Genomic DNA, 26,022 nt, shown 5'->3' on the forward strand with positions numbered 1-26,022 from the left:
AATGACGTCACGTGCGTGCCCCCACCCCCGTATTTTTTTGCTGGTGTTCTTTCTAACATTTATAATATTCTTCTTTGTAAACTTGTGTTTCTTTTTAAGCTGTACATTTTACCTCCGTATAAACTTATACCACAATAATAAAAAATTAAAAAAAAAAAAAATATGTTTCACGCTCATCTGTAATTCCTAATAAGCTCACTTGGTGGCGCCTGATAAGTCTCTATTTTATCATTTTTATATATTTATTTGTTTCATTGAAGAGAAAAGGCACTGATTATTGTTCTTTAGATTATGAGAAGTGGAAAAAGTCCACGTTATGACCTGGGACACTGTGTAAATAAATAAATAAATAAATAAAATAAAAATGAAAAGTTGAGACAGAAAACGTGAACTTCTGTGACACAGCTTGAAACAGTCATCCATCATTTTATCTGAACAAAGGCGTGCGCTTGTACATGTGAGAGATGCTCCAAGAAGCAGATGATTAGATCCAATATGTTTGATCTAGGATTACAACTACAAATAAAAGTTGACATTATATTTTACATTGAATTAACTACAACCAAAAAGAGCCGATTGACTATGATTGACTATCCAAATATGAATAAAACTTCTTATTTTTTGTCAACAATCAATATATCATTATATGTTTTGAAAATGAACACCGGGCCGCATCTACGTGGAACCAAACAAAATATGATGATGTCACAGGGCCTGTAATCTCTGAGGGGGTCATTTAAATTTGGGGCATTTCACTCAAAAGTTGGCTGTAAATGTTACATATAGCTACTGATGATGATGATGATGGTGATGATGATTCTTATTGTTATTATTAGGCTATTAGTGAAAGGATATCTTAATAACAATGGGGGAAAGAGTTATGGTATGGCAGAGGGACATAGCAAAATGTGGTATTTTACGTTTGCAAATTCATAAAATAACAAAACTGCAATAGACCAATGTTTTAATACTTTCATTGGGTGATTGAGCGTGGTGGTTACGGGATCTCTCAGTGAGAATGCACTTTTGTGGTTGAAATCTCAGTCTGAATTTATTGTCTAGATTAAGTCCAAATTAACAAGATCACGTAGGCTACTATAGGAGAAAACATCACACAAGTGTAAACTAGAATTCCCTTGCAAAGAATTCTAAGCATGTCTGAATATATATTTGTTGTACAGTTGTACTCAGGCCTGTCACAGTTACTTGTACAGATAAGCTTCTTGGAAGCGCCACGCTGCCTGTCTGTGAGTTTGTCATCATACCGGGAAGCGACATTTTTTTCCTAGGATGGGAAAGGCCACATATGTGAACAACCCTACCCACTAAACATTAGACGTCTTATGGACGTGCAGATCATGTCTATATTGCGTCCGTCGGTCCAAGACCAATTCTGGACGTCTAAATGACGTGCAAATTAGGTCCACTATTTGGACGTCCAATTATGACCCCATTTGGACGTCAATATGCAGTTCAACATTTGAACGTCAGACTATGTGACTTTTTTGGACGTCATGGGGACGTCTAACACAGGTGCAGGAAAATTACGTTATAAATATAATACTTTTGTATTATTATTCATGACAAATATCAACATTGTTGTCATCAATTTATATTTATTGTGATGATCTGTGATTAAACATTTATTATCTTTTATTATTATCATTTATTATCTTTATATTATTTTACTAATTTAGGTATTTATGTATGTTTATTTATTTTAAATTTGGTGCAATTATAACCTACAAAAATGATTATATTTCCTATTTATGGGTTCAACCAGTAAACGCCGCTCTGATTGGCTGAAGCAATACATCATCATGACCCAACCAGTAAACGCCACTCTGATTGGCCGAAACACCGCGCCGGGCTTTTGGCGCAATTCAAACTTTTTCCCAGACAGAGACGGTTGCTTTTTCTTCATCTCTCCTGGTGAGCCAAATGAACGCACAGCTCTGCCCAGCACGTCAAACTCTTGTTCAGAAGGTAAGTTGAAAGCTTGGTCGAGTTAGTTAATTGCATGTTCATTCATGTATTTTTAGTCTTAGCTAAAAATACATAGCTAAGACTATGCTGTCGGGTCTCAAACCACCGGAATCTGCTGCTGCTATTGGCATTGACCGCGATCAGCTAACGTTCGCTATTGGCTATAGTTAATTTGAAATGACTAAAAACGACCAAACGCCTCAAAATATTCTCGTTAACTGAAGCTTTGTTGTCAACAACCACTGTTTGGCCATGAAGTAACTGCTCTAACCAAAGCTAGGTAAGCTTGATGGCAAACTATCAGCTTAGGTTGACTCTCTTTGGCTAACTCGCTAAGCTAGCGTTATGCTAACTAGCGGTGGTTATGCTAGCAGCTCCCACAAGACAGATGATACGGTTTTTTTTTATATCAAGCACTGGGTGTTTGACATATAAAACACCCATCTGTTGGGACAATTTGTAGCCAGCTGTAGGCTGAAGAGAGGTGGTGGTGGGGGTAATTTTAGGGCAAAAATATTATTTGAAGCAAATTATTTTAGTTTGTAGTTTGTCAAAGTTAAGGCCAGAAACTGCAGGGTGAATAGTGATTTTTTTTAATGTAGAGATATCGATTTGAAACTTTTGCTGTAGATTATATTGCAAGTGTTTGTGGTTCTGGCATGGCTATTGCTCCAGGTAGGTAAACAGCATAAAGCACTGCATCAGTAGTGACTGGCTTCTACTGGTTATGTAGCCCGTGTGGTCTTAGTGTCTGTCAATTTCGTTAAAATCTTGTCTGTCTTTTCTGCTTCCTTTGTGGTTTTATTTTGTAAAATGTACATAGGTTTTCCAATCTAGACTTTTATTTTGATAGCGGCAGCGCGTGCTACTTCCGGTCCCTTTGCGCTCGTCTCCTCAGTTGCGATGAGGAGGACGGAGGGGAGGTGAGCCGCCGGAGTTTCTCTTAATCAGTTAATATAAGAAATGTCACTAAAAATTATATTTATGTTAAAAATAGATTAGATCTTTGTTGGAAAGGTATTTTGGCACGTTTTCCTGCCAGTTAATGTGTGAATCAGAGTTTTTTTTATGTTTAGTACATCTCTCTAAAAAAAAAACGTTACTTATCAACTGAAGCGACCGTTGCTCATGCGCGTGCGGTGTTTTCTCTGTTCAACAGACGCAGTAGTGAAGAGGCTGTACTGGATTTTTGTGTTTTGTTTCACACAGGTATGTGGCAATGTTTATTTTATTTATTTATTTATTTTTGTTTCTTGAATGTATTAATTTTTTCAAATCAATTTTTTATCAGAAATCTAAAAAATGTCATTTGATGGGGAATTTATGGATTATATATAAAGAATTGTTTATTGTATATTATATATTATTGTGTATTGTATATTGTAATTTGTATTTATGTGAGTTGCGATGAGGAGGACGGAGGGGAGACGCAGTAGTGAAGAGGCTGTACTGGATTTTTGTGTTTTGTTTCACACAGTAAAGCCCCCCCTCATCAGCAAACACCTGTGTACGGCTCCATGATCTATGACACAACGCAGAGAGTTCGCCTAGCTGGTGGTCGTGCAAAGTGAAGGGCCGACCCCGCTACAGTTAGTCACCAGCTCTTCTTGTTAATGGTATCGTTTGCCCCGGTGATTTAAATAATTGTAATGGTATTAGGTCCAGCAGTGAATCCAGCATCAAGTTCTGACACATAAATGTGCCCGGTTACAGGTGGAGGTCGCGGCACAGCGGCAGGTCCAGGTCCAGTGAGGGCTGGAGACGCACCAGCCAGTCCAGGTCACAGTATGGTGATGTTTTGAGGAACACCAGCTGCTCCAGGCCTGACGGTGATCTGACCCCCGTATTACAGGCTAAAGCATGGTGAGTTATTGGAAGACCATTTCATCAGAGCACTTAGCAATTCATTGTTTTGTACTGATTGTTAGTTGATGTCTAATTTATATTTCTCTTCTTGTGCTGCCCCAATCTGTTGATACGTTTCCAAATTAAACTTTCTGTGGTGCAGATGTAGTCACCCATGGAAAGGCGGAAGGACACCAAGGACAGTGTCCACAACTCCTTAACTGGTATGTTTCATTTTCTGATCCTTCTCTACATTTGGCATAAAACAATATCTGAACATGTTATTTTGTTTCTTTTTCATCTATTTTGAGAAGTTGACAGCATTTTAGTTTTATAGACCAGCTCTTCTGCAACCCTTGGGTACTCTGATAAGTGTAGTTTAGGCTTGATGATCGTGTGAGGTTCCTAAATATATCATTGAAATTGATATATAATTAATTTATTTTTATTCAGGCTCTTCACTAACGGCCAGATGGCAAAATTGAATATGAAGAGGAAGGGGGGAAAAGGACAAGAAGCCTTTCGAGAAAACTCGTGTTTATGAAGGTAAGTCCATATAATGTTGAAAATGGAAAACAAGTCACAAACAGTACACAAATAATGTACTCTCCTGTTGGCAGAAAAAAATGCAATGCCAATTGTTTACCGTAGCCATTTTTAACATTTGCTGTGATGTTTTTTTTTTTTAATCCAGTATGGTAGGGATGTATTTTGCGTTCAAGTATGGGAATGGTGTATTACAGCAGATTGCTTCATACCACTTGTCTTTTCTGCTCGTACAGATGGAGTCATGAAATTGGATTCAACAGCAACCAAGGGCTCCATAAGACTGTGACTCTGAACACCTTAAACATTCACCACAAAGACGGGGAGGTGGAGATCGCGCCACCGTTTCTCAGGACTGAAAACCTCCAATCAGGGACAGAGGAGAAGGTGGTGAAAGACTGTTGTGGAGCAGAGGAAGCTGCAAGAGGATGGAGGAGGTGCAACCAACCCGTGTCGGACGCCACGCTCTGAAACAGGGACAAACCCAGGAGGCACTGTACGGTTTTAGAAGATCAGATGGAGACTGAAGGCAGCCAGGTTTCTTCCGGGTGCTACTGTTTCCCTGACCTCCAAAAACATGCTGCTCAGTTTTGCCCACAGTGGTGACGCAGCTTGGGACTAACACCTGAACACAAAAAGTGCTTTATTTGTCGTCGTACGACAAATAAAGCACTTACTTACTTTATTCTTCAAGCCAGTTATCCATAACTTTTACTAGTTTGCAGGTTGACCTTTTTTGCCAGTGTTTAATAAAAACGATAATTGAATGGGGATTGAATTGTGATTCATTTGTAAAGGTGTAGGAGTTCAGAAGTCCATTTGCATTATAAATTGTATCATTTTGATCATTATCAGTCCAAATGGATTGTGTTGACTTGATTTCTTTTTACCTGAGACATGGTTTCCACAGTGTTTTGAAAAAGGTAAATACTGTCTTAGATTGAACTATTACTGATTGATCTTATAGTAAGACAGGGTTGTTTACCTGCTTAACTAGTTTGTCTTATAGTGTCTAGTGTTCTTGTGTCTTATTCTAAGAACAATCAGTAATGGTTCCCACCGGTCATGGAATTTCCATAGCCATTTCCAGACTTGGAAAGTAAGGGAATTTGATATTTGTGTAAAAAAAAGTCAGGTAATATGGAATTTTGGTAATGGCGTTGTGTTGCCCCCTAAAGGTGATATATGATCTAGCCCTAAACTTGGTCTGGAAACGGGATCCTGAACATGGAGATTGATTGGTTTAAAATGCTGTGTTTTAAGGTGAAAATGCATTCAGGCGGTATATTGTATAGGTATTTATAGAGAAGGTCAAGGAAATTCCGCGTTTTACCTGCCACTGTCTGAAATACGTGTAGAGCCTATATAGACCTATACAAACGGACAAAAATAAATTTAAATTTAACGTAGAAAAGACGTCGACAACGACCTAATTTGGACTAGAATTCGACCTCATCCGGAGGTCCTGGGAACGTTAATACCGCACGTCCAAAAGACGTTGAAAAAAAGACGTCATCTGGAGTAACAGTCTGCACCTTCAGGGGACCAAAATTGGACGTCCAAAAATGACCCAAAAAAGACGTTGTTTCAACGTGTCTTTGCGCAGTGGGTAGTTTAATCTCTATGGTTTAAACTGATCCAAACTACCCATAGACCTAAACCTAACCTTGAAAACACTCAAATCAATGGAAAAAGGCATTTTCCATCCTAGGAAAAAAAAATGAGCTACCGGGACGTCTCGGCCGTCTCGGCTCGGCAAGCGCCAAACGGACAAGGATGGTTGAAAAGGGTGGATATATTAATAAATGTATTATTTTTTCCATTAACACTGTTAACCGGATTCCGGTGCCCCTGATTTCAGATTGTGTTTCTCTCTGAAAATGTAACTAAAGTGTTTCGCGAGGCAAAGGAAAGAGAAGACGCGAGAGAGTTGGACTTCCGCTGTCTGTAGCCAATGAGCGGATTCCACGAGCGGACACTGCAAACCGCATTCGACACACGCGAGATCTGACTGCAGCGGGGCAGAGGCAGACGAGGCAGACCTATGAGGCAGACCTATGAGGCAGACAGAGGAGCTGCCACACGGACACATGCCTAACATCATTTAAGGACCAAACATACTAACGTGTGGGAGGAGGGATGAGAACCATCGTGTTGTTTTGCACTAAGTTTTAACGGGGATGTTTGTGTAGCTTTTGTTTATACTTTCAAGGCAAGATTAGAGAAACGGAGCCGGCGAATTCAAGCCTAACCAGCACGTAGCTAGCCTGTTAGCTCGCTAGCTAATTTGTCCATTCAGAAGGCACCTGCACTCTGCTCTTACCGGCCTTTTATCCGTTTTGGTGGGTAAGCTTGACCCGTTACAAGTGTTTAGTGCCAATCGCTGCCCACGTGTCCGAAATCCTGGAGTGACAGCGAAGAGCCGTGACCGTTAGAGGTTGGGACCAGCAGGTCCTGAAGTGGCCGTCTTACACCATGGACAACGCGCACACAAAGACAGTGGAGGAAGTTTATGCCTTCTTCAGCGTCAATGAAAGCACCGGGCTCAGTTTGGAGCAAGTTCGGAAGCAGCGGGATCGATACGGAGCCAATGGTAAGAAACGTGTTCACATCATTTGGCTCTAAAGGATACATGATTGACCCGTGACATGTTTAGCTGACGGCTGTAGATTCAGAGCGGACGTCATTATGTTGTTAACCCACTGTATGCCGTGTGATTTCATTAATACAACATTGTTCACTGTCATTTTACACTGATCTGATGCTAACCCTGCCCTTTTCTCTTCTGTCCCCTCATCGCACCATAGAGCTGCCAGCCGAAGAAGGTAAGAATGCATCTCATCATAGTATATTGCATTAATACAAGAGACTATCGTGGGCTGATTTATCTTGAAATCAGTTAAAGTTTACATCAGTGTGGCAAACATCACATTTTGCTTCCCAAATGATCATGCATATTCCTTTATTTCCTATTGGGCTGTTGGAAATGCACTCGAAATGTCAGAAATGAGTTTGGATCACATTGAATTATTTGTGTTCACGCTCCCTTTTTTTTTTTGTTAACAAACAAATCGGACCAAAGCGCTTCACTTCTCCTTGTGTGAAGTGCTTTGGTTACTTGATGTGAAATAGCGCAATAAAAAAAAACAAATCTCCCTCCCGTCCCCAGAGAGCGGGCCTTTAGTACATTTTTTGCTCCTAAAATTGTATAAAGACAAATCTATCCACAGGTGGTCCCGTAGTCTGAGTGGACGTCTGTTTGAAATAATGCAGTAATATTGCAAATTAACTGTTCCAGGCAAATCCCTGTGGGCGCTGGTTATTGAACAGTTTGAAGACTTGCTCGTGAGGATCCTCTTACTTGCAGCCTGCATATCATTTGTAAGTATTGCACACGTTTGTCTCCATATTCCCATGCTCTATATGTGGCCAGTGTTGTGTTTAGCAAGTTGACTGGTTGCTAATGATGTCTTTTTTTATGTTAATTTGTTAAGCTGATTTACTGGCTATAATGTCTGCCCTGTAATAGGTTTTGTTCATCCACTGGCGCCTGACGCTTTTCTTGTGTTGACTGATAACTCACAGGTTATAAAGGCATGTCCGCTCAGTGGACTCAGTGCACGCCCAGGCCTGTGTAATGAAATAAGACTACATGGTCTAGTAGCATAAAAAAATATTCTTCTCTCAATGTTATTGTTATTTATATATATATGTTTTTAGATATTTTTTTATGTTCAATGTGTATTTGGGGTTTGGGTGTAATTGCTGGCACAGATTTCTGAGGTGAACTACTACTCTGCCCTTCAAATGTCTAACAGACTTGGCCCACTTCCTATTGCCCTGGTTTCAACATGTTCATTGTGTTATTAATTAAAAATCTATTTTTAGAAACACTGCTGTCTATTTTAGCTAAGGAGTGAGAGCTTGATGTATTGTAAGATTGAGCTTGAGATACTGATTGGAAGTGTCTTTCAGCAAGCTTTACTTCTTAACTTGACAATTTTCTCCCTTTATTCTGTGTCATAGGTATTGGCCTGGTTTGAAGAGGGAGAGGAAACCGTCACAGCATTTGTGGAGCCTTTTGTCATCCTACTTATCCTCATAGCCAACGCCATTGTAGGAGTGTGGCAGGTAATAACTGTGGTACAATATTAGATCTTCTGTATTTAAGACCGCTAACTTAATGTAGAATCGCCATTGAATACAAGTTGGAGCCTCCCTGATTGAGAATTTGGTTTGTTTTTTGAAGCCCATAAGTCTCTACAGGCTGCAGCCTCATAACCATTTTTTCCATGAGTTTTCCTCACAAAGACTGAAATAACCTGGGGTTATGCACATTGTCTTGCCTTGTATAGCTGTGTGCTGCATGGCTGCCACACAAGGAGCTGCCTTTAGAAAGCTGTAGTGAAAGTGCACTCAGCCTGAGATCTACCACCAGAATTAAAGAGCATGTAGTATATATGTTATAATTGATTTTCAAATTCAAAGCAAAACAAATTACAAATAAAAAAATGAAACAATAAAAGTTTTTTTTTGTTTGTTTGGCGCCTTTCAAAATACTGAAGGTTGCCTTTAAGCATTTTTGTTTCATGTAATAAAACAAAACCATGTAAAAAGGCTTAAATAAGAATGAGTCATTGTCAAAGGACTTCACAGAGAAACATGGGAGAAATATCAGACTTCAGGAATTTGCCAAAGTGGATTCACACAATATAACATCTGGAACAGGCGGTGCATTCCCTTGTGCATGTCGGCTTATAATGCAAATTTGGTGTTGTGGCACATGAAGGCGTCTGTGGTTTGTTAACCTCTTACCCTCCGCCTTAACCCGAGCACATATTCTCCAGTTCGGCTTTACCCAAATCTAAAAGCTTCTGGACTGGAGCGTGTACAGCCTATAGGCCAGTGTAACGCCTCATTCGGAAGCTAAAACTTACAAAAAATGATCTTTTTCCTCGTGTTGTCGTCACTTCTTCCGTCAGATTTTTTGTCTTTTTTTGTTGCCTGTTTTGTTGTGTTTTTGCCGCTCTTCTGATGCGTTTTTGCTGTGTTTTCATCCTCATTTTCTCAAACTAGAGAAAATGTGCTCGATTAAGGCTAAGAGGCGAAGTAAGAGTTTAATAGAGAAACTGTTACAGCTGTTTTGGTGTCGGGGGTGTGATATGCGCAAATGCAGAAACAGCTGTACCAAAGTTGGTGCGCCTTATGCCCCGTGCTTACACTCAGCAGACCGTTGATAATATTATGGGATACATTATTTATTAGCCTTAGACCGGTGACCAGCTGCACCAGGGTCACAGCCCTGAGGTTATTTCTAAAGAAGCAAGAAGCTGCACCTCGACGTCTGAAATCAGTTTTATGTGTCGACACTGCTAGAGCTGGGCAATTTTTCTCCCCCAAAAAACTCGATTTTCGATTTGACACCCCCACCCCCCCCACATTTACATCAAAATATCTGCGGACTGTAAATATATTTTGGATATATATATATTTGGTGTATTTAATTAATGTGCATCAGCATTAGCAAAATTGCAAAGGCTAACCCTTTCTCTAACTGTGCAACAAAGATTGTTAAACATCCAAATTATTTATACTGTATTTGGATTGAGCTGATAAAACAACAAAACATCTGTAGGTGGGCTCTGTTCTTCTTAGCACATTTGTACATTAGGGCCTTTCTCTGAGCAGAGGGCTAAAAAAACGTTTTTTTCTAATATGAATCGATTTGACCTACCAACTTGATTTTTATCCCAGCCTAGGCCACTGCAGCGTCTGCATCTATTGAGCGCGAAATCTCCAAATGTCTACAACAACTGCTCTGGCCATTCAGCATCTGTAAAGGCTCTGGTTTAAATTGTTCAGAAATGGACTGACTTTTTTGGGGATATTTGCTGCTGATCAATATTATTTATTTATTTTATTTATTTAACCTTCAATTAACCAGGTAAAAACTCATTGAGATTTACAACCTCTTTTACAAGAGCGACCTGGCCGAGAGGCAGCAACACATCATAAAACAGTTACCATCAAATATAATACAAAATATAAAATACATCTTAGGTGAAACAACGGCAACCATCACGGCTTTGTACTAATTTTTTTCATCAAGCACACCTCGTTTTAGCAAATTACAGCCAAGTCTCAAAACATAGCGATTCAACAAAGAACTAAAACAATTGAATTAAGTGTTTGTTAGCGTATTGCAGCATACCTGGGATTTTCCAACATTGCTGTGCTGTTGGGCCCAACCGAGATAATTATTTACTTATCTCTCAAATAGCCCACAGTTAAACATGTTTTATTATAGTAAACGTTTAAACAATAGAAATAAATATATGCATATATGTGCATGAAGCCTCTAAATGCGTCAGTGTTGAGCTGTGACAGCAGGGGGCGCTGTGTGAGGGGTATAGGGCTGATTTAATACAGGACATTCATGTTTAGTAAGTACTTCAGAGGATGCTTATTTGAAAGACAAAAATCAGCAGATTAGAAAACAAAACAGTGAGTCAGTCTCTCTTATGATTCCAAAATTATACGCAAAAGTCTTAACATAAAATACATAGAATAGGTGAACAAACTTGTGATCAATTTTCACTGCAATGTTTCTCCGCTCCCCTGAGGCCTAAGTTGTGGCTCATTTTTAAGCTCTGACTGGGTTCTTTCCGGTGCAACCAAAAAAGTACATCACTTTTGGTTCCAGAGATATTGGCCTTTGGATCAGATTCGGAGATATGTTTTTTTTCATCGGCTGTTCGCCGATATTGAAAGCACCCTATTGGCCGATATATATCGGTCGGGTCCTATTGTGTTGGGTCCTCACGATTGGTTGGATCCACTGTAAATGTGAGCCTGAATGTGTCGTCTTGAGGTTTTCAAGATACACTTTCTTGAGTCTGAGGTTTCAGATCTCACGACAGTTCAGCTGCTCCGCTGGGTTGCAGTAAATCTATTGAAGAACTGGAAGTGATAAACAACCACGAATGGATCTTTAACCGTATTATCGTCCATTCTCAGATTCATTTGTCTGCATGGTTTTCTTACCTTTTTTTTCTCTTCTTTTTCTTCCCCAGGAGCGAAATGCTGAAAATGCCATTGAAGCTTTAAAGGAGTATGAGCCAGAGATGGGCAAAGTGTACCGTCAGGACAGGAAGAGCGTGCAGAGGATCAAAGCCAGAGACATTGTACCTGGTGATATTGTGGAGGTGGCAGGTAAGACGCAACACAAATATTTAATGAAGTCAGTCACAAGTAGATTGTCTTTATTTATCATAAAGACAATGCAAGATTTTACTGCCATTTTGAATCAGTAAGTGCACATACTCTTACCCTGTGTCTGTTCATTCATGATAGTACGGTCAAAAATAGGACATTCTGAGCTGATACTTGGTTACCCTTGGTTACCCTGATGTCATTGAGTCGGCCTTCGTTATCAGTGACATCACCACTCTAGCGAAAAGCAGTACTGCCGCTTTAAAGTCATTTTAAATGTGAGTTTATTTTGGAAATGGTAAAATGCAGTTGGTAGCACCTAATTTCGTATGATTTTAAAATTTCAATCTGAAAATTGATTGAAATGATGGTACATGTGCCTATTCTGTTTTCTGCCATGAATGGATCCAAATTAAAATATTTTGATCGAGTGAGCCAGGCTGTACTTTGTGCATTGTCTGTTTTTTCTTGTCTGAAGCTTGTGCAGCACGTTGGGAAGTGTTGACTATGCTATGTAGATTAACCTTGACCTTGACCTTGAAGGAGCAGTTACTTACATGCTAGAGAGTGAGACTTCCTAAATGTTTGGCATTTCGTCCCCTGCCACCAAGTCAAACCCCACTGTGACACTCTAAAAGCAACCTGCACAAAGAAGTCAGTAACCTGCTTGCTACAATTGCCACTCTAATGCAACTTGGCTAAACTTTATAAGCTAATTCACTTAATCTACATCAATGGCACTAAAAATTGTGTAAAAGAAATAAGAAAACATGAACAAAACTTTATTTTAAATGAATAATTAATGAACATGTCCTATACTACCTGGAGCCCAGTCAGGTCTTCATGTGTGGGTCTTCCATTTAGTGTGTGGGTCAGAGTGGGTCACCCCCAAAGCCATAATTAAATTATGTCGCTGTCACAATCCAGTGAGTGACTTAATGTTGCTCGAGAAATTCACAAACTGAACTGTTGTTTCAGAATCCTCCATGTGTTAAAATACCTCCTCAAAGCTCCCCTCGGCTTCTCCATTTTGCCGGCCTGGAATTGTTGCCACATTACCACATTGCATCGCTAGATACACCAACAGCGAGCTAACATTTCCCCAGTTAGCGGTCCAACAGTTAGCGGTCCAACAGTTAACGTTCCAACAGCTAGCGGTCCAACAGCTAGCGGTCCAACAGCTAGCGGTCCAACAGCTAGCGGTCCAACAGCTAGCGGTCCAACAGCTAGCGGTCCAACAGTTAGCGGCTAACACAGTCAGAGTTTAGAAAAAGATGGTAATCTGACAAACATCTAATGCAGCTGAGATCCTTGTGAAATGTCAGTTTGTTTATTAATCAAAAAAATGTTCTCCTTATGGTTACATGCACCGGGAGGAGTGTGAGGCGTTGAGAGGTCGTGGAAAATAAAAGCTCTTCATTGTGAACTGTGTTCTAAATTAAGTAATACTGTATGTTCTAAATGCAGACTTACGTGAACGTTACAGTTTACTCTGCATATATTATTTATTCTTCTGATAAATGTGTGTTGCACACAAGAATAATGAGATTTCCGTTTGTCCTTGAATCCATCAGTGCAGCAGCGTGTGCAGGAGGACAGAGAGGCGTGGGTTTGGGAGGAAAGCCAGGTGCGGGCAGGGTTCACTACTGACACCTACAGTAACATTTCCAAAAGACATAGCTGAGGGCATCTTAAATCTGTAATTAATGTGGTGGGGCACAGAGTGGGTCACACAACCAGTTTTTTCTGGTCCCAGGAAGCATTTTCTTTCTTGATGTTAATTGGTAAAATGTTACAAAAATACTCCTGTCCTGTTTAGTCTGCTAAAATGACATTACTGTGTTTCTTCGATTGTGATTTCCGCTTTATTGGCCATGTATTGCTTATTTAACAACATGTGTAAATACAGTATTTTACAATATTTGGGTGGCGGCTTATCCTAGACTAGGAAGATAGTGGGTTGTGAAGCTGTACCAGTTGAGAACCACTCCTCGGGAGGTTTCTTTTGCCTCCTTAAGCCCCGCCCACCGTCGCAGTGTTTCCAAACAATGAAAGGGCTTTTATGAGCACAGGCTGGAAACACCTGGTAGTTTAGATACAGGCCATTCATTACAAATTATTACAGTCAGTAATGGACTGCAGTCACCGTTGAAACACTAAACAATTCCTCACTTCTGAAATATGTGTTCAGTCCATGTTGAGGCTGGCTGCCTTTCTTCTCCAGTCTTTTGTATGGGGATGGAAGCCTGGAGTCAAACAGGTCTGGGAAGCCGTTGGCTTAGAGACACACATCTGTAGGAACAGACATGGAAAGTTAACAGCATTTCTGTCATTTCTATGGTTTTATCCACTTGGCAGGAGCAGTTATTCCTCATCAGTGATGATTCTTTGGTTTGGTTGTCATTTGTAAGATCGATGCACTTAATGTTTTGTAAAGTGTCAGCTTATTCACACACAATAAATGGTGCAAACTGGTAACTGATGAGTTGTGTAAAAACAGCACCGGATCCAAAGTTTGTAAAGGGTCATTTGTAAAGTAATTTGTGCTCCAGAGATCCTCTTGTCCTCTTTTATTGAACACTATGGGCTGGCCTGTCTATTGTCTCCACTTAAGCCATGGGCTCTGCTTCTCTGTTGCCTGTGGCAGCTCAGCTGTCGTCATCACTGCTGCCTCTGGATATGCAACGTCAACAGAAAGGATGCACAATATTGAACTAAAACGGGATGTTATAATACATGTGCCATTACATTTAAACTAAAAAAAACTCAAGATTTTAGAGGCAGTTGAATAGTTCTGGGATCATTCTACACATTAGGACATGGCTGGAACATGTACACTCTGTATAGTCCCTTAAGTTCCATGTATTTTTTTGTTGTGGCTGAGTTTGCAAAAATAAAAACACATATATATATATATATATATATATATATATAAAAAAAAAAAAAACCTCTTCCTCACCCTCCGCGGGCGGTCTCTTTTTCCTCCTGCTCGGGTCCTCTACCAGAGGCCTGGGAGCTTGAGGGTTCTGCGCAGTATCTTTGCTGTTCCTAGAACTGCACTTTTCTGGACCGAGATGTCTGATGTATTTCCTGGGATCTGCTGGAGCCACTCCTCCAGTTTGGGGGTCACTGCCCCGAGTGCCCCAACGACCACGGGCACCACTGATGCCTTCACCCTCCAGGTTTTCTCCAGCTCTTCTCTGAGCCCCTGGTATTTCTCTAGTTTCTCGTGTTCCTTTTTCCTGATGTTGAAGTCGCTTGGTATTGCTATGTCGACCACAATGGCTTTCCTCTGCTCTTTGTCCACCACCACAATGTCCGGTTGGTTCGCCATTACCATTTTGTCCGTCTGTATCTGGAAGTCCCACAGGATCTTGGCTCGGTCATTCTCGACCACCTTTGGAGGTGTTTCCCACTTTGACCTTGGGGTTTCCAGCCCATACTCTGCACAGATGTTCCTGTACACTATACCAGCCACTTGGTTATGGCGCTCCATGTAAGCTTTCCCTGCCAGCATCTTACACCCTGTTATGTGCTGGATTGTCTCATTGGCCTCTTTGCACAGTCTACACCTGGGGTCTTGTCTGGTGTGGTATATATATATATATATATATATAATATATATATATATATATATATATATATTGGCTTCTTGTGATGGAGATATTGCATCACCTAATATTGTTTTACTATAATTTTTGCGCTATATTGTGCAGCCCTAGTTACCAGACACACAGCAGTGCTTGCTGGCTCTGTTTATACACAGTAGAGTATTAGAGCATGAATGTAACATGGAGGCCATGCACTGTGTAGAGTTTAGCACCTGTGTGTGTGGGTTTAAACGTCAGGGCTCCCATGAGGAGTAGAAAACCTCATAAAATGTCACAGGACGCTGTTAGCGCAGCCCTTTGTGTGTATTACAAAATTAAACTTCCTTTATTTATTTATTTATTTTACTTCCATCAGATTCTCACCACATGTTTGATTCAAGCCATAAAACAAATGGTTCTTTCAGAAAATGCTAGCTCTATTCTGGATGTGAAGTTTTCAGGGACAGGTGACTTTGCGTGTCTGTTCAGAGGCAGCTCCGTCTCAGGTGTATTAACACTGACATTTGTCCCTGGCTCAGGGGAGATGGAAAAACCTGATAAAATAATCTGTTCACACAAGAGCTACATAACAGGAGCCTGTTTCACAGCCAGCTCAAGCCAATAGCATACATTAAAATCACAAATAATCAAGAATCAAGATGGGACATTCAAAGACGCTTAATATTGCATTATTCATTCAATCCATACTGTGGTGGTAAGCTACTGTTTTTAAAATACAAAAAAGCTGCTTCACACAATCAGGTCGAGGTCCAAAGTTATATTTGATATGACAAGGTTGTGGCAGGGCTTTCTTCAGATAATGTTTTTCTTTATTGAGCTCCAGTGCATGTGAGCGACCATTCCCGGACCTGTGTAAAAGCATTTGAGTAGTTCTTCTGACTGTTACAATGATAATGATTTTTGCCGCTCAAATGAGACTGCAGAAGAGTCTCCCAAGCTTTCATCTGAGATAGAAAAGTGTATTTCATGAAAACTTTGACAAAAGGAACTTTAAGATTTTGCTGCCTCCAGATGTTTTTCATCTTTACCCTTAACTCCGGTCCTGGTCCTTATAATCCCATGTCTCGTAAGAAGACAGTTTATAGGTGGGCAGGTGATGGGGGCTCAAGTAGAGAGTTTAGACTACCATATTTGGCAGTGCAGATGATACAGCACTGTGTCGGAAACTTGCACAAGCAGTGAAGTTTAATATCCTGTGTTTTTAATCAGCATCCGCAGACCTAACACAAAAAGACTATTCATCCTCTTCTCAATGTGTCCATGAAACGACCTCTCTCAGATAATTCTTCCGAAGCCGTGCTCTCATCAGATCGTGACCCCGGTGAGAATACGGCCGTGGACACTGGCGTCACATCATTTCTATTTATGGTTCAATAACGTGGAATGGGTTTTCCTTTTCCACAAAAACTACATCTTTTTTTTCCTCACCCCCTCCCCCTTACACCAGGAACACATGTTTGCTACAGATCAAAATAGTTTTCCCATTTTTGGACGTGTGTTAAGTCGAACTCATCCGAAGCCTCTTCTCCATCTCCCGGTCTCTCCCCTCTCATGTCTGCGCTCTAACGGGCCGACGCAAAAAGCCAAGGGTTTGTTTACATTACAGCTGTCAGTACTCCGCTGTCCATAGAGGCTCATTTAAGAGGCTCTCTGGGAAATCTTTGTGTTCTCTCCCCTCTTCTACCAACTGGTACCATCTTTTACCAGTGCTCTGTGCAGATCGAAACCTCACACAGGATTGTTGACAGCAGCTGGTTGACGTCTTGATTGTTTTCCTCATATTGATCCACATTATCGATTATATTTTTAAAGATTAAACATAGAACAAATATTGCGTTGCATTTCACCATAAACATCAGCTTTATCAACAAATCAGTTGTGTGAAAATTGGTGTCAATTTTCTTCCACAAAGTCCAAATTTCACACCAGAAACAATGATCTGCAACCCCTGGATTGGCTAAAGGTCTGTTGAACATAAAGTACCATGCTGCTGATGATTGAGATTGACCTTTTAGATTCATCTAAAATAGGGTAATTCAGTTTGATTGTCACCCCAGTGTTTCTCAGTAATGGGAGACATGATTATAGTGCCCAGCGAAGCCTAAAAACAAGCTGAGCGACACATTGGGATAAGACATTACATGATGAAAACAAAAAGAAAAACATACTCTTCTGATTAACTCAAAGCTAACAGACCCCGAGTTACATTTTTACTACAAAATAATAATAGTTTGCGTTCCCGTGGCATCACACCATTCAAGAGCCGATAGTTTAAAATGCAGATACATAGTATAGTATTATAAAATATCGCTGCAATTCTAGTTCCAATTCACATAAAACAATAACTGCCACAAAGTTCAAAGTCATCTCTTCCAGCACATATGAACTATGGTCTCATTATTTCCTCATAAACATGTGTGATGTTGCCCTGTAGAAAGGACTTTCAGCCATAAGAATAATACTATACGTTTGTGAATCCAATCGCTGTCAAATATTGATCAGGGAAAACAGTTTCTCCCCATAGAGTTGTATTGACACGACATGAACGTAACCTATTGAAACCAAAGCAATGTTCCCCTATCCCACAGTATTCTCTTCAAAACAAAACACTGGACTTGTACTTTATCAACTCTGTAATAATAAAAATCTCATATCATACACATATGCAATACAGAAGTGTTCTTTTATTTAAAGTGTGCTTGTCTTTGTGTGTAATCCACAGTTGGTGATAAAGTGCCTGCGGACATCAGGTTGTGTTCTATCAAGTCGACCACACTGAGGGTGGACCAGTCTATTCTTACAGGTAAAACCTATTATCATAGATGCAAAGTTCATGTGCAGTGTGTGTAATGTCCTGTAAGTTTGGTTGCTCGGCTGCCGCTCTTAGAATAATACTGTGCGCTCGGATGAAAGAAAAGGTAAATGAATAAATCTGTAAGCAGTGAGACAGCCTTATTAGTTTAAGAGCTCGGCTAAACCAAGACACGGTTTATGGGAATCGCAGCCTTAAATCTCTTGTCTTGTTCTGCTGCCTTAATTGGTAGCAAATTCCAGGAGATATTTTGGCGTTTCAGCTATTTCTTTCTTGTTCTCCTCCCCATTCATGGCCATACTGTCTGTCAAATGCAGTCATTTTGCTCTGACTCTGAGCTGTGTATACCCTACACAGTTCACTAGACACTACACTCTGAGCGCACCGGCTGATGGAGCGCTTGAAAGCTGGAGTCCACACAGTGTTGAGTAATTGTCAGGTCTATCCAGTGGGCAGCAAAGCCTTTTCCACACGCATGATTTGCTCAAAGATCCAAGCCAGCTATTACTTTGTGCTCGTAATGATCTCTGCTCATATCATTGTAACGTGTGTACTTCAGGAGAGTCTGTGTCAGTCATCAAACACACTGACCCGGTGCCTGACCCACGAGCCGTCAACCAAGACAAGAAGAACATGCTCTTTTCTGTGAGTGACCGTTCGCAACCATTATTCTCACCTCTGGGTTTATGACATGATAATATTGGTTCAAACGTCATTCTGCTTTAGGGAACCAACATCGCAGCAGGTAAAGCTGTTGGCGTGGTGGTGGCCACAGCAGGAAACACAGAGATCGGCAAAATCCGAGACGAGATGGCTGCCACAGAGCAGGAGCGCACGCCGCTTCAGCAGAAGCTGGATGAGTTTGGTCAGCAGCTCTCAAAGGTTTGTTTTATCTTTTATTTCACGTATATATTTTTACATGTGTCTTTGTAATGCAATTGTAACATAATTCATCAAGGTGATCACCCTCATCTGCATCGCTGTATGGATCATAAATATCGGGCATTTCAATGACCCGGTCCATGGAGGTTCCTGGATCCGTGGGGCTGTGTATTATTTCAAAATTGCGGTGGCTCTGGCAGTGGCTGCTATTCCTGAGGGTAATTATCTATTCCTCTACTATCGTTGGTGCAGGCGACAAAGTGCATATGATGAGGTTTTACCCTCTTTTCTCTGCAGGTCTTCCCGCTGTCATCACGACATGCTTAGCTTTGGGAACGCGGCGAATGGCCAAGAAGAACGCCATCGTCCGCAGTCTGCCGTCCGTGGAGACGCTGGGCTGTACCTCTGTCATCTGCTCTGACAAGACGGGCACTTTAACCACAAATCAGATGTCTGTGTGCAGGGTAAGATCTTCAAAAGCCGACACTAAAGCTTTTTACATTTCCTGTCATCCCTCAGTGTGTGATAAAAGCAACTAGTTACTGGACAAATGACAAATAAATCTTCATGGAACACTCATTGCTGCGCGTTAGAGTAAACATAAGCCTGTTTTACGGGAACGCCGTTGTAACGGAGGAAACCACAATCATATTCACAGTTTTGATGATAAACAGAATACAGTGAGGTGATTAAGGGACAGTGAATGTTGCTCAAAGGATGCACTGGTCAGGGTGATTAGGTAAGAGGCCTAGAGAAAGCTCTAAAAGTCTAAACATCCAAGAACAATACTGTATTGTTTATTCTCCATCACCATCATTGCATAACTGTTCTTATGTAACGAAAGGGAGGCAATTACAACTCATCAACTTTTCTTAATGGTGCCGTTGTTTTAAATTGGGTTTGCTCTGTTAGTGGCCGTTGAGCTTTGAATTGCAGTAACTGAAGAGGCCACCTTTTATAGTTGACATATTTTATCTATTCAAATAAAGGGGAGGTTAATTGGAGAGATTTCCTTGCATTAAAATATGTAATGGTTTATTATACAATGTCATTTATGTGTTTTTGTTATTCTGCCAAAGCGCAAGGATAGCAGCTTCATCTCCATGTATTACTGAATTGTGTACAAAGACTTGGTGATTGTTAAAAACGACCTATACCACCACCTGCAGGCTGAAGTAATGTCCTGCAGCCATTCTTTGACGTCACCAGATAACAACATATGTAATCATTTCTTTTAGATGTTTATTCTCGACCAAGCAGATGGGGATCGCTGTTCTTTAAAAGAGTTCACCGTTACTGGATCCACATATGCCCCAGAAGGAGAAGTGTACGTATTTTCACTTATCTCTGTTATGTTTTGTCAATCACTTAATATAACAGTCTTTTTCTGTCTTGTGTAGCTTCCATGATGGCAAGCCTGTCAAGTGTTCCCAGTATGACGCCCTTGTAGAGCTGGCCTCTATCTGTGCCCTCTGTAATGATTCATCGTTGGATTACAATGAGGTCCGTATTTACATGTTTTACCAATGTCCGCAATGACCTCTTGTAAAGTGCGGTGTTTTGTTTGTTTTTTTTCAGACCAAAGGTGTGTATGAAAAAGTAGGAGAGGCCACAGAAACGGCTCTCACGTGTCTGGCAGAGAAGATGAATGTGTTTGATACAGATGTAAAGGGCCTTTCCAAAGTGGAGCGAGCCAACGCGTGTAACTCTGTATGTATCTAAAAGTTTCCTTTGTCATTTTGTTAGTTATGGCTCTGACGTCTGCATTTGTTTGGAAAATGATTTAAGGTAATAAAGCAACTGATGAAGAAAGAATTCACACTGGAATTTTCCCGAGATAGAAAATCTATGTCTGTTTACTGCACTCCAAATAAAGCCCGCTCCTCAGCTGGCAAAATGTTTGTAAAGGTGAGGATTCTACTGCAGTGTTTTACTCACATGAGCGTGTTTTACTTCTGATCTGACTTAACTTTTATCTCTGTCCACAGGGTGCTCCTGAGGGTGTGATTGACCGATGCACGCATGTCCGTGTGGGCAGTAACAAGGTGCCGATGACCCCTGGCATCAAAGAAAAGCTCATGTCCGTGATCAGAGAGTACGGGACTGGACGAGACACTCTGCGTTGTCTGGCACTGGCTACTCGTGACAACCCCATCAGCAAAGACAGCCTCGTACTGGAAGACTCCAGCCGCTTTATTGAATATGAAGTAGGGCTCAGCATTTTAGATTCATCATCTGTTTAAAATAATGTTATTTTACTAAAATGCACTTTTTGCCAGGCTGATCTGACATTTGTTGGGTGTGTGGGCATGCTGGACCCTCCCCGGGCTGAGGTAGCAGCCTCTATTCGACTGTGTCGTCTTGCAGGAATCAGAGTAATAATGATTACAGGGGACAACAAAGGTAACACATTTATCAGTACTAAGTGAGAGAATAACATAATAATAATAGTTGATGTAGTCAAGTCATTTAAATGCTTTTATTTGTATGCATAATTTAGGAACTGCAGTGGCCATATGCAGACGTATTGGTATATTTGGTGAAGACGATGATGTATCCAGCATGGCTTACACTGGCCGAGAGTTTGACGATTTGTCCCCAGTTGCGCAAAGGGAAGCGGTGGTCAAAGCCCGCTGCTTTGCCCGTGTAGAACCATCACACAAATCTAAGATAGTCGAATATTTGCAGTCCTATGATGAGATCACAGCTATGGTAAGTCATATGGCATAATTAGGCGTTTGCACAGGTGACTTGAGTTCAAAACTTGATCTGCCCCTGTTGTTCCTCCACTTAGACAGGTGATGGTGTGAATGATGCTCCTGCCCTGAAAAAAGCTGAAATTGGCATTGCAATGGGCTCCGGTACAGCTGTGGCCAAAACGGCCTCTGAGATGGTGCTCGCTGACGACAACTTTTCCACCATTGTAGCAGCAGTCGAGGAAGGCAGAGCCATCTACAACAATATGAAGCAGTTTATTCGATACCTTATCTCCTCTAATGTTGGAGAGGTTGTCTGGTAAGAAAGACATGTTCTCAAATCAGCCTGTTTAAATGTTCACACCTTATGAGATTTCCTTATGTTTTCCACAGCATCTTCCTTACAGCGGCCCTGGGGTTCCCTGAAGCTCTCATTCCTGTCCAGCTGCTCTGGGTCAACCTTGTAACTGATGGTCTTCCAGCTACAGCTTTGGGCTTTAACCCTCCTGATCTGGACATCATGAACAAGCCTCCACGCAATGCCCGAGAGCCTCTTATCTCAGGATGGCTCTTCTTCAGATACTTGGCTATTGGATGTAAGATTTTAAAACTGGGATAAACCTGGCCTTCTAGTTCATTGTGCGTGACTGATTTATGTATTTTCCTTTGAACCAGGTTATGTGGGTGCGGCGACTGTTGGTGCCGCTGCCTGGTGGTTTGTAGCTGCTGAGGATGGTCCTAGAATCACCTTTTACCAACTGGTGAAGCATTTTTAAAAATTATTATTCCTGTGTAACTTAAATGGCATCTTAACATTGGTTTTCTTTTGTGTATAGAGCCACTTCTTGCAGTGTGGCCCTGATACTGCAGACTTTGAAGGCCTGGACTGTAAAATCTTCGAATCTCCGTATCCCATGACCATGGCCCTCTCAGTGCTGGTCACCATTGAGATGTGCAATGCTCTGAACAGGTACAGTACATTCTCGCACAGCCAAAGAGGCCGTGATAACATGTCACTTTTAGTCTCAGCCTTCATAAGATGTTTGTGTGTCCTTGTCAGTGTGTCAGAAAACCAGTCGTTGCTGCGGATGCCTCCATGGGAGAATGTCTGGCTGCTGGGCGCCATCTGCCTCTCCATGTCTCTACACTTTCTCATCCTCTATGTTGAACCACTACCAGTAAGAAACTAGACTTCCTTTGACTTACAGAAGTGCACAAAATGTTCTGTATTTTAAACATACTCTTATTACACTTTTTTTTTCTTTTTTAGATGATATTTCAGATCACTCCTCTGAATTTGACTCAATGGCTGATGGTGCTGAAGATCTCACTGCCTGTCATTTTGCTCGACGAATTCCTCAAGTTTGCTGCTAGAAATTACCTGGAGCCCGGTAAAGAGCTGGAGAAGGAAGCCAGCGCCAAAGGCTGTTCCCTGTGTGCATGTTTTGAGGGCATCTCCTGGCCATTCGTGGCCATCACCCTCCCACTGGTCATCTGGATCTACAGCTCTGACACTAACTTGGCCGACATGTTCTGGTCCTGACTGTCTTGAGCACAACCTCCATTTTCCTTCTGCCCCACATCACAGCCACCACTTCTCTCTCCTCCGCCCTTTCCCCGTCTGCATAGCTAGTACGTTTGAAGGTGTTTGTAGATCTAAACTGTGTGCCAGTGTGTATGAGAAGGACCAAGTTAAATTAAACATGATAGCTTATTAACTGTTGACATGGATATGGGGCAGGAGTCTGAGGCGTATGGAATGGTTGATGGGAGTGTTAGACGACAGAAAAATAATTTCAAATTTTCTTTTCTTGTTAATGATGCCTTGATGGTGTAATATTTTTTAATCATTTTGCTATTGCTCGTTTGGTTCACTACACCTCACACATGTTTTGTTTGGTTTCATTTACAACGGAAAGATATCAGAAAGTCATTGTTCTGTATAGAGACTAAACACTATTTTATGCAACTTTTTTTACGGCTTTGTAAATGGTTTGACCAGTGTGGCTTAGACATTCCGCCTTGATTTGTTTTCTTTCTAATGTTTACCATTGTGTCTTCAGTAAACTCAGAGATGAGCGTCAAGAGGCCGACGAACTAGGAAAAGTTTGGTGTGAACGTTTGAATGCTCTGTTTAAAAAAAGATTTCAAAAAAACAAAAGCCGCATGTCCTGTGACCAAGCATGAACTCTGTGGTTCTTCATCCTTAATTTAATTGTGAATAGACCCCTTGGTAGAGTGTAAATGAACTCCATGGATGTTTTTTTTATTCATGATTTGAATAAGCCAGTTTTTCTGCATTGGGCAGAGCACAGCTACCTCAATATGATACAATTTTCTGCTCATCTCAAGGCTTTTCTTCATGGCTTTTTATTGTCCACATCTGAGGTGTGCCCCTTTATTTGTGCAGAAAATGGAACAAAACTAGTTTTTAAATTTGCTAGGAATCTTTTTGTTGAGCTCTTGGTCAATAGTTGTGTTGTGCTTCGGACAGAACTGGTGGAGATGCAGATGTTCATCTCCATAGTGCTTGATTCAAAGGACTTTAAAGAGTTTCTAAATGAAAATTATAAAATATTCCAAATGATCATGAATTGCTCCCAAATGTTTTTGTTTTGTTTTTTACCATAAAGAAAATACATTCAAGAACCCTTTGAATCAAAGTGTTTTCTGTCTTCATTTAATATTTTGCTTTATTAACATGGACTTTTGTTTACACATTTTATACTTTGATATGACTGACAAATGAAGGCTTCACTTTTGCTTTATGACCTGGCCAAAATATGGTCCTTGTAGTTAGATGGGTTCTCTGTGCATATGTGAGAAGAGATGCTGTGTTTGGCCTTTTGTTTACGTAGACGACCTTAGCCCAGAACAGCACTAACTTGAGCCGGATGAAGAATAAGTGTTTGGATCTCTCTCAGAAGCATGCTTTTTGAGCCTGGTTTGTTTGCACTGTGTGTTCCACTTAACAACTGTGTGCTCTTTCCCAATGCCTTCCATTGGCTCACCTACCAATAGAGTGAGTATTCACAAAGATTATTTTTCACCCACCCGATTGTGATGACCATTTATGCAATACCTGTATGTTGTTGAATTTGTTTGGAGATGTATGTAATTAGTGGCATCAGACATTTACTACAGACGTAAGTGAAATGGTAGCAACAACGAGAAAGAAATTGATCTCAAGAGAAAAAAGACATATGCTCCTTGGGCACCAGAATCTTAAAAAAATACAAAATACATTTATGTTATAGTATGGAAATACCAATTATAGCAATATGTTAAATTTATGACACTCATCCATTCCTTGTGAATGGTATTCTGTCAGTTCTTACCATACAATGTTTTTTTGTTCTCCTGTGATTGAATTTAACAGGCTGATTTGCTCTGGTTTCCAGGTTGGCTCTCCTAAGCGTGTTTTCAGGACAGACCTACTTCCCAGCTGTCCGATCTTCTCACCTCTGAACACTAGATCAGCCGTATGTATCCCCACGCACAGTTAGAACACATTAGGATAGAGATGGTCTAAAAGCCAGTATCTGCCATGTGTACAATGACACAACATGACGTTATACCTCTGTGGAGATTGTGTATTTAGCAGATTCCAGTTTGAGCTGGAATGAGTGACCCTCCACACTATGTGCATGAAGAACATGAGATCCATCTTCCATGGTGCTTGCGGTGTAGACAATTTTTTTATATCTGGGCTACCATTGGTCTTAGCTGTACATTGGTGTACAACAACTCGTGCATGCGCCTCAGCTGTATCTAGGCTTTGCAGTTTGTATTTATATTAAATCTATTGTACAATATACTTACACAGTGAGATTTTTAGATTGGTATATAATAGACATGGGAATACACATTCTATCTTGTATCTATCTGAGTAATTTGCACAATATAGACAAAGAAATGGCTGATGTTGAACTGTGCTCTGTTTGTAAAGCCATCTTGTCACTGAGACAGTCAGTAATGGATTTCATTTTAATAAATTAGTCCTCAATGGTCATAACAGAATGACACTTTGATTCATTGGAGGTATCCTGCAATACTACATTATTCTTTTGTGTTTATAATATCATGTATCTTTATTAACTGCTGTAAAAACTGTGACAAAACTTGATTGGGACATGGCCTGTCTGGTCAAAGTACAATATGAAAAGCGAAGGGATCATTATTAAAGATGATTGTAGTGCATTACTGAGGTTGTTGTTTCAGGTAAATAAAACAATATATTATTTCAGCCGTCAGTGTCAAGTCTTTATTTATTAAATCATGGGAAACATTTGAGTCAGTGCATTTACCTGGCCTGCCGGTCCCAGCTCATTTGAGGCTGTGGCGTTGCTTTATGACTGCTTTGTTCATCATATGGTGTCATGACATAGGCTTCACACTTCATATGTGTTACAATTTCCCCTTGAAGATGAAT

The 26,022-nt window shown here is 40.7% G+C and overlaps 1 protein-coding gene across 1 annotated transcript; it reads left to right on the forward strand.

Moving 5' to 3' along the window:
• Positions 1-6,449: 6,449 nt before the first annotated feature.
• atp2a2b (ATPase sarcoplasmic/endoplasmic reticulum Ca2+ transporting 2b) lies at positions 6,450-25,836 on the forward strand. Its single transcript, XM_079582566.1, has 24 exons — positions 6,450-6,970; positions 7,185-7,202; positions 7,676-7,758; positions 8,404-8,508; positions 11,451-11,589; positions 17,923-18,003; positions 18,572-18,657; positions 18,739-18,894; positions 18,971-19,112; positions 19,192-19,358; positions 20,133-20,221; positions 20,295-20,397; positions 20,473-20,604; positions 20,683-20,802; positions 20,883-21,101; positions 21,174-21,297; positions 21,395-21,606; positions 21,689-21,909; positions 21,984-22,186; positions 22,266-22,351; positions 22,427-22,560; positions 22,651-22,768; positions 22,861-24,612; positions 24,992-25,836. The coding sequence occupies exons 1-23, from the start codon at positions 6,853-6,855 to the stop codon at positions 23,131-23,133; spliced, it is 3,129 nt and encodes a 1,042-aa protein (XP_079438692.1). The 5' UTR covers positions 6,450-6,852; the 3' UTR covers positions 23,134-24,612; positions 24,992-25,836.
• The last annotated feature ends 186 nt before the right edge of the window (positions 25,837-26,022 follow it).

This window comes from Gobius niger (assembly GCF_951799975.1).
Source record: "Gobius niger genome assembly, chromosome: 2".
NCBI classification, from domain to species: domain Eukaryota; kingdom Metazoa; phylum Chordata; class Actinopteri; order Gobiiformes; family Gobiidae; genus Gobius; species Gobius niger.

Coding starts and splice junctions, on each gene's coding strand:
- atp2a2b (XM_079582566.1), top strand. CDS start 6,853: ATGGACAACGCGCACACAAAGACAGTGGAGGAAGTTTATGCCTTCTTC. Junction 20,605..20,682: donor GAGCCAACGCGTGTAACTCT/GTATGTATCTAA, acceptor AAATGATTTAAG/GTAATAAAGCAACTGATGAA. Junction 21,910..21,983: donor AATGTTGGAGAGGTTGTCTG/GTAAGAAAGACA, acceptor TGTTTTCCACAG/CATCTTCCTTACAGCGGCCC.